Genomic DNA, 17478 nt, shown 5'->3' with positions numbered 1-17478 from the left:
ATTATCATCTAACCACAAAATCATCATTTAAATTACTTTAAAATAATTATTTTAAAAATTAATAATTTTATCATACAATAAGGGTTATGATTTATAAATGGATGACTATCTAAAATTTTTTACATCCTCCATTCATAACTTTTTTTTCCTTAATTTTTTTAAGTTAATTTTGGTTTCTTAATTCATTTATTAAGTTTAATTTGATTTATTTTTTGAAAAATAATCAGTTTTTTTAAAATAATTTTAATTTATCAATTTAAAATCAAATTTTTCCCATTTTTTTAAATATTCAAAAGCCAGAACAAAATAAGACCTACAAAATTGAACTCATTTTAAAAAATAGGAGACTTAATTAAATTTTTAAAATAAAAAATTAAATTAAACTTAATAAATATATCAAGAGATCAAATTAATGTTTTTTAGGTAATGATCAAATTAAATCTTATAAGACCGTAAAAAAATTAAAAATTTAAATATAAGAGATTAAAATCAAATAAAAAAATAAATTAAAGGAAAAAATAATAATTAAAAAATATATTAGAAAGCAGAAACTTATAAGTTACGATACGTTGAATAGTAGAAGACAAAAGAGGGTGTTGAAGTTGAAGTAGAGTGTGTGTTGCGTGCAAAGCATACTCTACGTCCACTACGCCATCCATCAACTCCTACGTGTCACCATCATGGTGGGGACCCATAACCCAATTACCAAATTACCCTTTTTATTTTAGTATCTTACCAAATTAAATAACCAAATAAATAAATAAATAATTAATCTTCCCCTCCGTCCCCTCTTGTTTGTTTGTTCGTTTGCTACGGTTCTCTCACTTTCTGGGTGCAACATTTTTTTTTCTGTTTCTCCGAGATTCCATCGCAAAGGTTGTTTCTTTGACTCCACTCTCTCTCTCTCTCTCTATCAAGTTTGTTTCTCTGACACAACACTTTCTCTCTCTAACTCTTTAAATTTTTGGAAACCTACTCTCTCTATACTGCTGCTGAATTTTAATTTTTTTGGATTGAACTCTGCAGGGGTAAGAGATAGTTGCATAAATTTTACATGTTTTTTTTTTTGTTATTTTGTATTGTTTCTTTGGTTCTGAGAAGGTGAAGAAGAGTATGCATGTGCTGATGATGACTTGCTTTACTTGTATGCATGCATGTTTTGACTTGCTTGGTGGTGGATGAGTGAGTGAGTGTGTGAGAGAGTGGGTTAAGTGTGTTCTGTTTCTATCTAAAAGTTGAATACTTGGGTGGATTTTCTGAATTCCTCACAGAATTTGGTTTTGTGAGGTTTATATTTCAGCATCATTTGGAATTTGATCGAGAAATGAATGTCTGAAAGCATGTACTAGTTAACTTACTGTGGAAAATATAGTTTTCTCAATCTCAATTTAGTCAATTTTTTTTCCTTCGGTCTTGTGTTGGGTATTTGTGGCGTTCCTTTTTTTTCATTTGATTTGTTCTGCTCTTGTATCTATACTTAACTTGATATCACTTCATAGTTTTGCAGCAGCAGTTTTGATGTGTGATTCAATTGTTCAATATACGGTAAGATTCGAGGTTCATTTGGGGTGCCATGTTGTAATTAGTAATTTGTTGTTGGCATCAATCTGAGAATCCTGTCCTATCTTTCAAATATTTACATGTATTCTCATTTTTTTTTTATGTTTATTCTGTCATATCTGTGTCTTAGGGGCACTTGATTAAGGCCAAAATGGATAGAGAAGGAAAAAATAAACGATCCTCTCCATTGTACAATTCGTCGACATACCTGTTTAGTCTCATTTGTCCACTCCTTTTTTCTGTAGTTTTTATTTTTTGTTTATTTTTAACTAACTATGAATTGTTGTGTACACGTCAATGTTCAAAAGCTCAATTCTAATTGTCACATGAATAATTGTTTTGGGATTTGTCCAACCTGCTGAATTATTTAATGAATATTATACTTTCAGAGTCAAGAATGTCTAAAGAAGTTATTGCTACTCAATCACCTACTCCTTTTGAGTATGAGATCTTGGATAGTGATGCTGAAGTCCTTAGAACTGTTAGAGCCTCATCCAATTGTGCTAATCCATGGATTGAACCTGAAAGGTTGAAACTTAGACATAGAATTGGCCGAGGCCCCTTTGGTGATGTCTGGCTAGCAACTCATCATCAGTCAACTGAAGATTTTGATGAGTACCATGAAGTTGCTGCTAAGATGTTGCATCCAATCAGAGAGGATCATGTGAAGATTGTATTAGAGAAGTTCAATGAATTGTATTTTAAGTGCCAAGGAGTTGCTAGCGTTTCCTGGCTACATGGAATTTCAGTCTTAAATGGGAGGGTTAGATTTGGACTGTTCATTTAGTTCAACGTATGGATATTTTTAGCCACCTTTATGACTTCTATTTGGCTAACATACTTGTTTGTGTTCACAGATATGCATCATTATGAATTTGTGTGAGGGTTCAATTGGTGACAAGATGGCAGGACTCAAAGAAGGAAGGATTTCATTGAATGATGTCTTAAGGTGATGTGTTTTCAGTTTGTTCAGTGAAATATGCCTATCCTTTTTCTTTATATAGCATGAGGTAGGGAAATGCTGGTTGATACTATTGGGGTGTTATGGCTGCAGGTATGGAATCAATCTAGCTCAAGGTGTTCAGGAACTTCACTCTAAAGGCAGCTTCATCCTGAACCTTAAACCTTTTAATGTTCTTCTCAATGATAATGATCAAGCAATTTTGGGAGATGTTGGTATTCCTAGCCTTTTGCTTGGCTCATCATTCCTGAGCTCAGACATGGCTAAGAGGCTTGGAACTCCAAATTACATGGCTCCAGAGCAATGGGAACCAGAGGTCAGAGGTCCTATATCCTTTGAAACAGATTCTTGGGGATTTGGGTGCACCATTGTCGAAATGTTGACTGGTAACCAACCTTGGTATGGATGTCCTGTTCGCAGAATATACCAGTCAGTTGTTGAAAAACATGAAAAACCAAATATTCCAAGTGGCCTTCCTTCTTCAGTTGAGAATATCCTCAGTGGATGCTTTGAGTATGATTTGAGGAATCGCCCGTTAATGGTAGATATTCTGAGTGTCTTTCAAAGGTTTGTAAATATTTATATATTTATTTATTTTTTAAAAATTCTCTTGAAAATTTCTGTGGCTGTGTAAGCTTTTGCTTAGTTTCAAAAAGTTGTAATTATCTTGGGTCTGGCATATTTTATTTAGTTGCATTCATTTAGTGAGGCTTATGTGTGAGAAGATCCACTAAAAAGAGCATATGGATATGTTAATGGTCAAGGTTAGCTCCTCTTATGCTCCCACTAGATACAACTGATTTTATCTTCCAGAGTAATTGGGCAGCATCACAGATTCTTTACCTCACAAAAGATTTTTTTCCATAATTGCATGCCAAGCACTGTGATCTTTAACATCATCATCATCATCCTCATATTTGTTGCTCATAAACTTAGAATATGATGTCATTTTGGAAGTCCATACAGATAACATGAATCCATTTTTTCTGATATTTCAAATTAATTTAGTACTACAGCTTGAGGTTGAGGTTATATGAAAGGATTGAGAGCTTTAAGTTGAATTGTTTCCTTGTGATGTAATGTGTTCAGAGCTAGTTATTAAATTTTAATAAATTTTTCAAAGGCTCCTGAACACTGTTTTTCTGCTGCACTCTCCAGTGTTGTGATTCTACTTTTTTGTTGGCATGGCATTGCAGTGTGAATGATAGTCTTCTGGCAAGCATTTCTGGCTTCATCATGTTATTTTGTCTATATTTGCTTCCAAAATATTGTATCAAGAGAAAGTTCAAAGGTGTTGAAATTATAATATCTTTGGGTCTAGAGTTTGAACATGTTCTACTACTACTACTATTATTATTATTATTATTATTTGTGGCTACTGGTGCAGTTCTTACTTTTGTCTATGCAAATAAATTAACATGTTTGCTCCACATTTGAGTTTTCAATAGTCACTATAAGTTCACTATTAGGCATTTAGATGGAGAATTTCTATGATTAGTCTAATGTTTATGTGAAGAATTCCATGAACTATATGAACATCCTTGACTGTTTTAAGTTAAAGTAAACATATTTTAGGGATACTTCTTTAGGATGGACACTTGATCCACAAGCAGTTAAAAAAAAGGCAACAAAACAGAAAGTCATCAAACTGTCTGGTCTGGTGCAAGTGCTTCTACTGTCTACTATATCATCAATAGTCATTGTTCATGGATAATGTTTGTGTGTAGATATGGGGTTGCTAATATACTTCCATTTGCTGGGGAGTGTGTTAGTAAGCTACAACTTGGATTTATTAAATACCTTCAAAGGTGTAGCTTGATAATGTACCCTATTAGCAGCTGGCCCAGGTAGGAAGGTATGTTAGAAGGAATAAAAATGGCTCAAAGAACCAAGTGACAGGCATCTATTTGTTAGGCCCTGTTAGTTAAAGTTGTTGGTTGGTTAACTCTCTAACTGCAGGGGCAGAGGTAGGATAAAAATGGAGGAAGAAAAAGTAGGTGAATTCAGTTGGTTAGTCAGTTAGTTTTGGGTGGGAGAGACCACGCTTTCAAATTCCTGCAGAAGACACCATTGTACGTCATTCTTGCTCTTACTGATTCTGGATAACGGTTGATCAAGAGTTGGAGGAGTATAGTCAATAAAATTTCCTTCCTGTCTTTCTACTAGTCTCTATGTTCTGTGCCAGCCAGCATCTATCATACTCCAACAAAACAAGAGTGTAGTAGCAGACCTTAGGTTATATGAATTTTTTTTATTCAGATAAGGATGAAAATTGTCCACAAACAGAAATATATGATGATTTACCATATCAGAATTGCTATAGTCCCAAGTGGACTCTCAAATAGTGGTATGCCTTATGCTAGTAAAATGTTACGAGGGTCATGGTGGCACAATAGTCAATTTTTATACATTTTCTATGCTAAGAAGTGGTAACCCTTTTCATTTATGTTTTGGAAAATCTATCATTATTCTGTTTCTGTATTCTTAAATGCCATAAATCAATTACAAATGTACACCACTGTATAACATGGTGAAATATTCAGTTGACTAGAAGCACCGATGCATAGCATTTAGCAAGCTCATCTGTCATAGCTAGCCGGTAACATTTGCAGTCTTGATTGTGTGTTCTGGACATAAATAAGAGTAGCCTATTAGTTGATGGTTAGTGAAAGTGCCACTAATCCATGAAAATATCTGTACTAGAAAGAACTAAATCAATAATATATCATAACAGCATGAAATTGTTTGTATTTAAGCACAACTATCTCTCAGTTAATTTCTATTTATCTTCATGAAAATAAGATCTTTTTCTATTGTTGATCAATCTCCCTTTGCAGTGCGCTGAATGAACTAGTCAATGATGGAGAATGGAGATATCAAGGAAATGTGAAAGTTATTCCAAAATCAGTAAGCACTGGCTACACAGAGTGGTTCCTCTCAAAGGATCATCTTCAGGTGGGCGACATGGTCCGATCTAGAAAGCCTTCCAATTCACGCAGACCCCAAAACATGGGCATCCCAGAAGGAACTGTTGTTGGTTTAGAGCGAAATGCAGATCACGGGTTCGCCCTTGTGAGGGTCCACGGCATTCATGACCCTTTTAGAATTCATATGTCAACTCTTGAACGTGTCACATTTGGCTTGGCAGCTGGTGATTGGGTACGCCTGAGGGATGAAAATGAGAAGCACTCACCAGTGGGCATTCTACACGCCGTCAATCGCAACGGTAGAGTGGCTGTCGGATTTCTCGGTCTGCAAACTCTGTGGAACGGAAACTCTTCTGAACTCGAAATGGTGGAATCGTACTGCATTGGCCAGTTTGTCAGGCTCAAAGACAACCTTTCAAGTCCTCGATTCGAATGGCGTCGCAAAAGGGGAGGTGCCTCGGCTACTGGCAGGATTTCATGGATTCTACCAAATGGATGCTTGGTTGTCAAGTTCCCAGGAATGCTCCCTTTCGGCAATGAACCAAGCACCTGCTTGGCCGATTCCTCCGAGGTTGAAGTGGTTGAGTTCAAGACATGTCCTGGGATGATAGAGAAGTATCAACATGTAGAGGATCATCACTGGGCAATTAGACCTGTTGTAATTGCAATTGGTCTATTCAGTATTCTCAAACTAGGCATATCAGTTGGAAAGAAAGTGAGGAGGAACAACAAGGTCACTTCAATAGAAAGTGAATATCTTGATGGTCAAAACCAAAATGCTGCCACCTCTTCTACAACTACAACTACAAGGAGATCTTCGAATTCAAGTGCTACAATACCAGTTAGCACAATGTGGGTTCCTGCAGTTGCTAATATGATTTTTAAGGAAGGTGTTACCTCGTCCAATGGTCGGTAGTTGTTTTTTTGTGTTTCTATCTCAAAACAGTTACATAATAATTAAACATGGTTTAAATTAAATGGTAGGTACTAATTATACATGAATATGCCATCAGGGCTGACTCTGAAAGTTGACATTATACATATATCCTTCACGGGATTAGCTCTGTAAATTAGTCTCCACCGATGCTTTGCAGAAATGAACACAAATTTCGTTATGTGGTTCCTGAATCTTAGTAAAGAATAGAAGGGTAGGAGTGAAATGAGCAATGAATCAAGACACATGTATATGTTGATTCTTAAAGCATTGTTTGATATCAGCTCTAGTGATTTCTCATGTTTTTTTTTTTTTGTCTTTTATTAGTGTGATTTTTTAAGCTTCAGATTTTTTTTTTTTGTTTTTTTTTCGTGGTTTTGAGTAAAACATACCAAGATACTTGAGTTGGGATAAATTTTTGTTTGGTGAAGAAATTTTCTTGTCTTGCTATGCCCATTTTGGGTGGAGTTGAAGGGAGTCTACAACAATTTCCTTGGCGGAAATAAATTTTAAAAACCATCTTCAACCTTTTTCAATATATATATTTTTTAAATATCTAGAAAGCCGACATCAAGAGAGTCTAAAGCAGTAGTTGACTTTTTCTTTATTTTTTTTATTTTTATGGTGAAACAAAATTATTTATGATGTGTAATCATAGGGAATTTGCTCATTTTAACTAGAGACACGTTTGTGAAATCAAATTTTAGGTATGCTTTTATAATATTCATAATTTAGATCCGTAAGGATCAGCTTGTGGTAGAAATTTGGGTAGTTTGTAAGTGATTAAGTTTAAATTTCATTATGATTATATTTTAAAAAAATTATTTTGGTGACATAAATTAATTTCACTTATTGAAAAATATGAAAAATTATTTCTTTAAATTTTTATTTACCTAAACTAGTTTGAGCCTTTTAAAAGTTATTTTTACTTCATTTTCATGATGGGAAATTTTGATTTTGAGAAACTACTAAAATATATCTTAAAATAGAAACTTTTCAAACGGCTGTTAATATAATATATAAAAATTAATTTATATATATATAATTTATTTCTTCATTTCTATTTGACTGAATATCATTTGGTTTAAAATTACAATTCCAATGTTTGGATTTTCAAAACAATTAAAGCACGAAATTAATACTAAATGCTAATTTTATTAATATAGTATTTATATAAATATACTAATATTTTTCTTATATAGTATTAATAATTATATTAATTAATTAAATATAATATATTTATTTAATTTAATAAATGCAATGATGATATATGTATATTAAAATTGTATCTTTTCAATATATATATATATATATATATATTTAAAAAAATACTTATTAAATAAAAGTAGTTATAACAAAAGTTAATGTACACACATACATTTAAAATGTTATATTTTAAAATATATTTTATACATTATGCTAATCAAATTAATATATAAAAAATTAATTTATTTCATGATTTTAAAATCGAAAATTTTAAATGTATGTTAATATAAATGTAGTGTTATATATATATAATAATTTATTTCATGATTTTCTATTGTATTGAATTAGCTTTGGTTTAAAATTATAAATTTATATTTAGATTGTAATAAAAAGATTACAACAAGAAATTACAACGATTAGTTGAATTTGTAATATCATTGTTTTTTTAATTATGTGACAAAATTATAATAATAAGTTGAATTTGTCATCTTATTGTTTTTTTAGTTATGTGACTAAGTGTTTTTTTAAAAAAATTATAGAGGAACTAAATTGATTAGCTTAGTAAATAATGAGCTTAAATAAACTTATGTGTTGTTTGGGTGTTATAGATCATTTTTGTCATTTTTTTTTGTGATGGGCCTTAAAGGAGATATGTGTGTGGCTAGGATGGACCTTAGAGGGATCCGGGAGCTTTAAACCTAGAAAAAGATTAGAACCTCTCTCTTAACTTTACTATCTCATTTTCTCTCCTAAAGACATTCTCTAGGTTATCAAGGTTGAAAGGGTTGAAGCCACCGACTCTAAAGCATATCTTCTTTCATCTTAGGATTCTTGGATTGCTCGCTTAGTGTGGTGGTAAGTCTATCCATTCTCTATTTCATCTTTTGTCCTATTTTATCCTCTCTTTTGAGGAAACCCATAGTGGGTTCCATAGAAAAATTTGGGTTGTGATACTAAATTTGACTTCGGGTAAAGTTCTTGTGTAGGGATTGAATTCATGTTCTTATAGTGTGTGCTACCGATAAGTGGACTAAAGTTCTTTTATTTGGATTAAAGCTTCCTTATTTCCCCTTTCACAAAAGAAAGAAACTTGAAGTTCGAATAGGTAAGGAAAGCTTAACCTTGCATTTGAATTCAATGATTGTTAGAAATGATTGTACATGACCCGTGGATTGTTTGAAAATTGCATTTTTTTTAGTCATAATTGAGGTTTTGGGGATGACTTGGGGACCATGGATGACCTTATAGTGAACTGATTTATGAAAGTTGAAATTTTGCTGAATTCAAATTCCCATATAAGCGAGAGTGAACTTTAGCGAGTAGAGCTGCTAACTTAGGCAAGCAAAGCTCTAGAGGGTGGATGATACTTGGGTAAATCCTCACTTAAGTAAGGACTTTTTGCTTAAGCGAGAAGGACTTCTAGCTTAAGCAAAATTGGGTTTGATGTACCTCCATGTTTCAAGTTTCAATTGATCCTCAAAGTTGAGAAATGATTTAACATACTTAAAATGGGGGTTTCTAAAATAAATTGAGAAGAAGTTTTATCCTAATGTGGTGTACTTTAACAAGAACTTGAGAATTTGGTTGAGGTGAGGATGAAAAATCCATGGTGAGGATTTCCCCCTATGTTTAGGAGATTACTAGTAGGTCCATAAATCATATGTACATGACTAAGACCCAAGTCAATTACACTAGATAAGTCAATTTCCTCTTTAATTGCTAATTTATCCATATATAGGTATAAATGTAAACTGAACTCAATTTTATACTTTCAAAATAATAAAAAATAAGCTAAGGAGTAAATTTCACAAACCACGCCTTAACTTTAAGGAAATTACACTCAATGTCCTTCTATTATTTAATTCTACAAAAAAAATCATAACTCTTTTCTATGTGTAATCTTGTGTAGTCTTCCCCCCAAACACAATTGACATTGTTAATGGAAATGATGAGTATTATACTCATATCTCTTGTGTTTTCTATAAATTATGTCACATATCCTTCTGTTAATTTTATTAAAATATACTAATATTTTACTTGTAACACCTCGATTGAATCACATTAGAATAAGAGAGATCTAGAGGTTGTGCATGTATGAAACTGTACAGCTAAGGATAACTTAAAAGAATTAATTGGTACTACCTATACAAATAAGATACATCTACTTTCGGTAGTCCATCACTTAAGAAGTTCATAGTTAAGTGCACTTGACTTGGAGTAGTTATGGGATGGGTGACCTTTTAGAAAGTTTTCTAGAAAGCGTGTGAGTGAGGATAAAATATACTAAAAACTCTTGTGTTGCTTTGTGGGAAGAGTCATTGAACCTGAAAGCATGTACAACCAGATTGTCGAGGTCTTTGAAATGACTACCTATAAAGGATGTTGAGTGAAGTGTCATCGTGTGAAGTACCGTAGAGTGTAATCCGTCAAGAAGTTGAAAATTAGAGATGTTACATTACTTATATAATGCTAATTATAACATTTATAATACATAATATATTTATTGAACAATTATTATTATATAAAAAATAATTATAACAAAATTTAATGCGTACTTATTTATTAATATATATATATATATATATATATATATATATAATATTAATGATTTCTATTTGACTGAATAAAATATATAGTATACATAAATATACTCATATTTTTCTTATTAAATATTTATTGAATTTAACAAATATAATGATAATATATGAATATTAAGTGTACAATTTCTTAATTGAGCTTATCTATTAAAAAATCTATTAAATAAAAAGTAATTATAAAAAGATTAACCCGTATCCTATATCTCTTTGCCTCTTTCACTCTCTTTTAAGTTAAAGGTAAGATTTCCTCTTTAATTGCACTCATGTTGCTACGTTAATTTATTCAAAGGTAATAAACTAAATTCGTATTTTATGTTCGACATCCTTCTCAAATATGCTATTGTACCTATTCTATTTGTGTTATATTTTCATCTTAAAAAAGATCACATAAACACTGTATTTTCTATCACACACACACACGTAACAAATTCTTTCTCTCTCTCTCTCTCTCTCTTTAAATTTATATGTAACATCTCTTTAACTGTATCACTTTTACCACTTTAATTGAGTTCAATTTACATTTACACAAAACGTAAAAATTCCATGAAAATATAACACAAAACATAAAATTTAATTCAATTTACATTTACACAACTATGGATAAATTAAAGTGGCAAAGATGTTGGAATTAAAGAATTGTTACATTTGACTTCAAAGAGAGAGAAAGAGAGATAAAACTTTACATACATATGTTTATTAAAATTTTATATATAGTAAATATATAGTGTTTGTATGATCTTTTTTAAGATGAAAACAATTACATGTGTGACCAACATAGAATGTGAGCAAGTAAAGAGTTCCTTCATATGTTATTCGAAGAGCATCCCACAAACAACGCACTAGAACTTTGGTTTTTAGTTGTGCCAAATGGTGCCAGGTGATCCGTATAGTCAACCTCACCTAGTGGAATAAGGCTTTGTTGTTGTTTGCTTTTATTTTTCTACTATCATTTATGTTAATTTTATCAAATCCTTTATTAAAAATCTTGGTCATGTCTTCATACATTATTTTGAATGGTAGCATAATATACATCACATGAAAAGACAAAATTGAGCTGTATAGATCGAATAACTTTAAATCAAATAGTTTTTCTACCTAGCAACCAAGAGTTAAGACAGGACGAATGAAATTCATGGACACGCACCCCCCCCCCCCCCCCAAAAAAAAAAAGGTTGAATTAACTCTTCATTCTTAAATTCTTCTATGCAAATAGGACAATTAATCACATTTGGATTTATGGGTTTCATCCCCATGAAAGCATATAATAGGGGCAAGGCTCTCATTACTAGTCTAGCAATATCTGCTCAAGGGAAAAGATAAAGTAGTTGTTGTTCTTGCCAATATGGTTCCATTTGATACCTTACTTTCTCTCAAGCAAAATCTAAGTTGGGAGAGAACTTTGTGTATTCTCAGGCTCAATGCATCCAATGTGCATCTTTTGAGATTTTCTCAAGCGAACTTGTCCTATACCCTGACAACAATCCAAAGCAACCAAAAAATATAAAACATTTAGGTGAGAGGAATCCCATTGTACTTAGTTAGAACAATGACCATAAATGATGGTAACAATATTGGCAACAAGACCAAAGTACAACACGTATAATTAAGGAAAATAAATGTATATGGGATGGAAATAAGGAGAAACAATGCAAAAAAGAAACCTACTCTTTTTAGACTGTGCGTTTAGGTTTATTTATATTTTTTTCAAGCATTGCATTTTAATACCTTATGGATGAAGTGATTGTTTCTCTCTTTCCTTAATGGTTTCAGATTTTTTTTAACCTATATCTTTTTATTTTTGTTGTTTAGCCTTTGTACAACTGTACTTATATCTTCAAAATATCTATGCTTGTTTCTTTATCCATCTATTAATATTAGAGCAACAAAATCATCCATCTATCTATGATTTATTCCATTCATTTATGTAAAACCCAATTCAATCTACTTAATAATTAAAATGAGAAAAAGACTTGGATCGAATTGGTTGGATCAAATAATTTAATAGATGGTTAACAATTTATTTTCTTTTATTTTCTAATCAAATGAATCATCTGATCAACACTTAATAGATTAAAACCAAGCCAACATAATTTTTTCATATTTAATTTTTTAATACTCTCACCTCTGCTGTTGCAATGTGGGACCCAAAGAACTCGAGATGCAAGATGGAGGCTTGATTAACTTAGTCTTAGTCTCAGTTCAATCAATGTTTTTGCAATGCAAAGTTGCTATTTTTTGTTTAGTGTGACATTTAAATTCTCATTCTATAATGGTTAATGTTGAAAAATATGTGAAACCATAAATAATGGAACAAAATAGCATTTTATTCATAAACCATTTTAATTTATGTTTTCTAAATTTGAAAATATAAAATTGAAATTAGTTTACGCTAACACCTATGAATAAATTAAACTGGCAAATGTGGTGTATTTAAAGAGGTTTGTTACATTTGACTTTAAAGAGACAAATGGAGGGACAGTTGCATATACATGTTTATAATAATTTTTTAAACACAACAAAATAAATACACTTTAATTACACCACTTTTGCCACTATGATTTATCCATAGGTGTTAGTGTAAACTAGAATTGTTTTTACATTTTCAAAATTAGATATAATAAATTAAAGTTGTTTATGTATAGAAATACTATTTTGTTCCATTGTTTATGATTTCACATTTTTTTAAACATTAGCTATTATAGAAAGAGAATTTACATATCACACTAAACAACAAGAGCAACTTTACATTGCAACAACCTTCATTGAGTTAAGACTAAGACTCAAGCTGATCACATTAGCATCTTACATTCCGAGTTCTTTAGGTCCTACATCGCCAACAATAGAAGATGGAATATTAAAAATTAAATATGAAAAATTATGTTGGATTGAAATTCATTTTTTAAGTGTAGATTAGATAATTCATTGGATTTGAAAATAAAAAAGATAAATTGTTATTCATCCATTCCATCCAATGCTATCTAAGTGTTTTTTTTAATAACATGATTGATTGGATTGAATTTTACACGAATAAATCGAATACATCATAATAATTTTGCCACTAAAAATAATAGATGGCTAAAGAAATAGATACAAATATTATTTTGATAGATATTAGTGTAGTTATAGAAAGACTAAATGAGAAAATAAAAAGATACGAGTAAAAAGAAAATCTATATGCTTAAACCATCAAAGAAAGAGAAATAATCATTTTATCCACAAGATTTTAATTGCAATCTTTGCACAAACATACATAAACCTAAACTCATCGACTAAATAGAGTGAGTTTCTTTGGTGCTTTGTTTCTTTTTATTCTTGACTCAATACATAATTTATTTTCTAAATTTTCATGTGTCGTACTTCAACTCTATTGCCAATATTGATCCCATCGTTTATTATTATTGTTGTTCTAACTACAATGAGCTTTCTCTCACCTAAAGATTTATATTTTGGGGTTTGCATATTGGGATTGTTCGTAAGGTATTGGATATGCTGAGTTGTGTTATATCTTAAGAGGAGAAACTCATGCGATAAAGAGAGGAGAGAATCTCAAAGCATACAAATTGAAAGAATTCAATATGAGAATACACCAAAGTACTCCCCCAACAACATTGACTCACATTGTGCTTAAGAGAGTAAGGGATCAAATGGAACCATGTTGGCAAGAGGAACAATTATACTTTCCTTTGCCCCTGGAGTAGATAATGCTAGACTAGTCATGAGAGCCTTACCCCCTATTACATGCTTTCATGATTATGAAACCATTGGATCCCAACGTGATTGTCCTATTTGCATAGAAGAATTTAAGAATGAGGAGTTAATTCAACCTTTTGGGGCGTGTGTCCATGAATTTCATTCATCCTATCTCATCTCTTGGTTACTCGATGGAAAAAGTACTTGTCTAGTTTGTTGCAAGGAATTGTCAATTACTATGTACTAAAGACACATATAATAACATCATCTTTCATGTTTATATTGGTTGTTAGTGAACAAAAATATGGATTCTGTGAAACTTCTTTTATGTGCATTCATTTTCTAATGACTTCTTCCAAAATCTAATATAATTTTTTTACTAGAGTTTCTTTAAAAAAAATAATCAAGAAGTAAGTATACCAATGCATGTCAACTTAAAGGCAATTGGTATCTCCTTTTTTTTTTTTTTGCTTCACCAAATTAATCGTGGCCCTCAAAGGAACTTTTTTTTTCTTATTCTTCAATGCCAAATTCTGGAAAGAAACTTGTAGTGATTGTACATTGCCACTGCTACCGCCAGGTGGATCAGCATCAGAGTTGTTCATAACACCTGCAGACAAAGAGAAACCATAACCCATAGTAGAATAATATTCCACATCTATGATACCTGCGGGGCTCAATTTACACAATTAGAACCTATGAGACTAAAATCATACAATTGTAATATTTGGGAAATCAAACATTTAATTAAATACTTTTTAATAATAGTATATATATAATTGATGAAAGGGGAAATATTTAAAGAAGTTCATTTAAAACAGTGCATAGTTATAAGAAAAATGATAACATATATAATTAATGAAAGAGGAAAAATATATATTGAAAGCAATGCATTGGAAAAAGAAAAATATACAGTAGTTCATTTAAAGCAATGCATTTCAAATTTAAAGCAATTGATACTTATATAGGAAAAATAAGCAAGAAAGAGAAGGGAAACTAATTCCTTTAAGAAGTGATGTGATTAAAAATTAAGTGACAAATGAAGTAAAAATATAATAAGATGAAAGAACGGTATTACAGAGTGTGAAAAAATATAACTTTGTTGAGGTCACTGTATCTAGATTAAGTTGGGAAACCAAACTCACTTTCCTTTGTAAATGTCATCCAATTTGAAATATAATTAATTACAACTTTTTCATTATGATTTTTACAAAGCCTAAACCCTATAAAAGTTCATTTTTGGTGCTTTTGGTTGGTTTAGCTCACATCGAACCATGATTGAATCGACCTAAAAAGGATAACATTTTATTAGGTTCGAGGCAACCTAACAAGCCCGAGTCATTTTGCCACTTATAATTGGATCCCTTATATATAGTAATTATGCAATTTTAGCTCCTTTGTTGTCATAATATGTTGATGTGGCTTTGATTGATAATGTTTCACCTAAGGTGGTACTCACATGATGTCATGTTTACATGTTGGTTGATTTGACATAAACAATTTTAATCTCTTGAATTTCACAATTGTGTGATTTTAACTCTCCAAATTCTATATTGGTAAGATAAAAAATAATATAAATTTATAAAATAAAATATATTCAATGTTAAATTTATTATTATTAAATGTAATAAAATTGTAATTATGAATATTATAAAAATTATTTATTACACTCCTTTAATAATAATTTTACTACATATATTTTGTACTATATGATGATAATACATTTATTACGCACACACATAATAATAATAATATGTACACTTTATAAAATAATTGTTAGAACTAAAGACATTCAGAATGATCCCTCAAAAATCTATTATTTTGATGATACAAAATGTATTAAATTTTGTAAGGACTAATGGATTTTAATTGAGTGCCAAAGGAAACATTTAACCATTATTATTATTATTATTATCATTATTATCATTATCATTATTATTATTATATCAAAATTATCATTCATCTTGTAACATAGACTACTATACTACATACTAAAGTACTAGTTAAAACTAAAAGTAAGTATATTAATAAACATAAAAGATGCATGTAAGTTTAAAAAATATAATAAAACAACACATAGCATGCTCTCTCTCTCCCTCCATCTCTCTCTTTGATGTCTTTTCTATTTAATTGCATCACTCTTGCCTAGTTAATTTATCCTTGTGTAAACATAAACTAAATTCAATTTTATATTTTTAAATTTAGAAAAAATAAACTAAAATAGTTTATAAATAAAAATATCAATTTATCATTATTTATGATCACACATATTTTAAACATTAACCCTTATTGATAGAGAATTTACACATCACACTAAACAAGACTAGAGTTGCAGTAACCTTCATTGACTTAAAACTAAGACCTAAGTCAATCACATCATCGATTAGAGAGGGCAGAGAGAGTTAAGAGAGTATTACAAAATTTTCAAACAAAATTGTGCATTTTTTACTCAACAAAGATGTGGGATGGTCTTTGAATCGCATACGAAAGAACTTTTTACTTACTCATATTCTACGTATGACATGTTTTTGAATACGTAATTGTATTTCTACTATTTGTTTGACGATCTCCATCTAAAAAAAGGGTCACACAATCACTATGTATTTACTATATTTAAAAGAATATAATAATATATACATAGGAATCTCATTATATATGTCTCTCTCTTTGAAGTCAAATGTAACATTTCTTCTTTACTTGTACCATTTTTGTCATTTTAATTTATTCACAACATAAATTGAACTCAACTTTTACATTTTCAAATTCTGAAAAAAAGTAAAATGATTTATAAATAAAAGTAATATATATTACATTATGTATAGTTTCGCTTATTTTAGACATTAACCAATATAGAAAGAGAATTTACAAGGCACACTAAAGATTGAGAGCAACTTTTGATTGCAACAACCTTCAATAACATGAAACTAAGACCCTAGTTGATCACACAAGGGTCTTGCATCCCGTGCTCTTTGGGTTCCACAATCATCACAAGAGAGGAAAGAGAAAAAGAAAGGGAGAGAGTATTAAAAAAATTAGAAATGTTGTGTTTCCAAAAATAGATGTATGACGTCGTTTGAGTAATATATGAATGAACTTTTCACTTGCTCATATTCTATGTTTAAATGTTTTTCGAATAGGTAATTGTATTTATACTATTTAATTTACGATTTTCAACTTAAAAAATCACAAAAATATTGTATATTTACTATATTTAAAAATATAATAGACAATACTTGACATTTCTCTCTCTCTCTCTCTCTCTCTCTCAAGTCAAATTTAACATTTCTTCTTTAATTACACAATTTTGTGACTTTAATATATCCACAGGGATATACATATAACTTGAACTACATTTTACATTTCAAATTTAGAAAAAATAAACTAAAGAATAAATTATACAAATCATCACTAGTAAATTTAAATGAAATTACACCTTATACCCTTCCATTATTTAATCCTCAAAAAATTCATAATTTTTTTCCAAATAAAATGCCATGTCCCATGCCCCATATGTCATTATCACTATTGATCATCACATTTAATAAATATGAAATATATTTGTAACACCCCATTTTTCATAAAATAAATTAAAAAGGATTTATT

General features: G+C 30.4%; 1 protein-coding gene across 5 annotated transcripts; it reads left to right on the top strand.

Annotated features, from left to right (window-relative positions):
• The first annotated feature begins 767 nt into the window (after positions 1–767).
• LOC114384572 (MAP3K epsilon protein kinase 2-like) lies at positions 768–6671 on the top strand. Of its 5 annotated transcripts, none has more exons than XM_028344270.1 (6): positions 806–876; positions 1500–1545; positions 1950–2323; positions 2418–2509; positions 2615–3088; positions 5359–6671. In XM_028344270.1, the coding sequence occupies exons 3-6, from the start codon at positions 1958–1960 to the stop codon at positions 6362–6364; spliced, it is 1938 nt and encodes a 645-aa protein (XP_028200071.1). In that variant the 5' UTR covers positions 806–876; positions 1500–1545; positions 1950–1957; the 3' UTR covers positions 6365–6671. The 5 variants fall into 5 exon arrangements, with proteins under 5 accessions (XP_028200070.1, XP_028200071.1, XP_028200069.1 ...); XM_028344272.1 differs by lacking the exon at positions 806–876 and adding an exon at positions 904–1028; XM_028344269.1 differs by lacking the exon at positions 1500–1545 and having other exon boundaries at positions 768–876.
• The last annotated feature ends 10807 nt before the right edge of the window (positions 6672–17478 follow it).

Source organism: Glycine soja, chromosome 14 (genome assembly GCF_004193775.1).
Source record: "Glycine soja cultivar W05 chromosome 14, ASM419377v2, whole genome shotgun sequence".
Lineage (NCBI taxonomy): Eukaryota > Viridiplantae > Streptophyta > Magnoliopsida > Fabales > Fabaceae > Glycine > Glycine soja.
Note: the sequence above shows the minus strand (reverse complement) of the source record. Positions and strands in the feature narration are given on the sequence as shown.

Coding starts and splice junctions, on each gene's coding strand:
- LOC114384572 (XM_028344268.1), top strand. CDS start 1,931: ATGAATATTATACTTTCAGAGTCAAGAATGTCTAAAGAAGTTATTGCT. Junction 2,510..2,614: donor TCATTGAATGATGTCTTAAG/GTGATGTGTTTT, acceptor TTATGGCTGCAG/GTATGGAATCAATCTAGCTC. Junction 3,089..5,358: donor ATTCTGAGTGTCTTTCAAAG/GTTTGTAAATAT, acceptor CTCCCTTTGCAG/TGCGCTGAATGAACTAGTCA.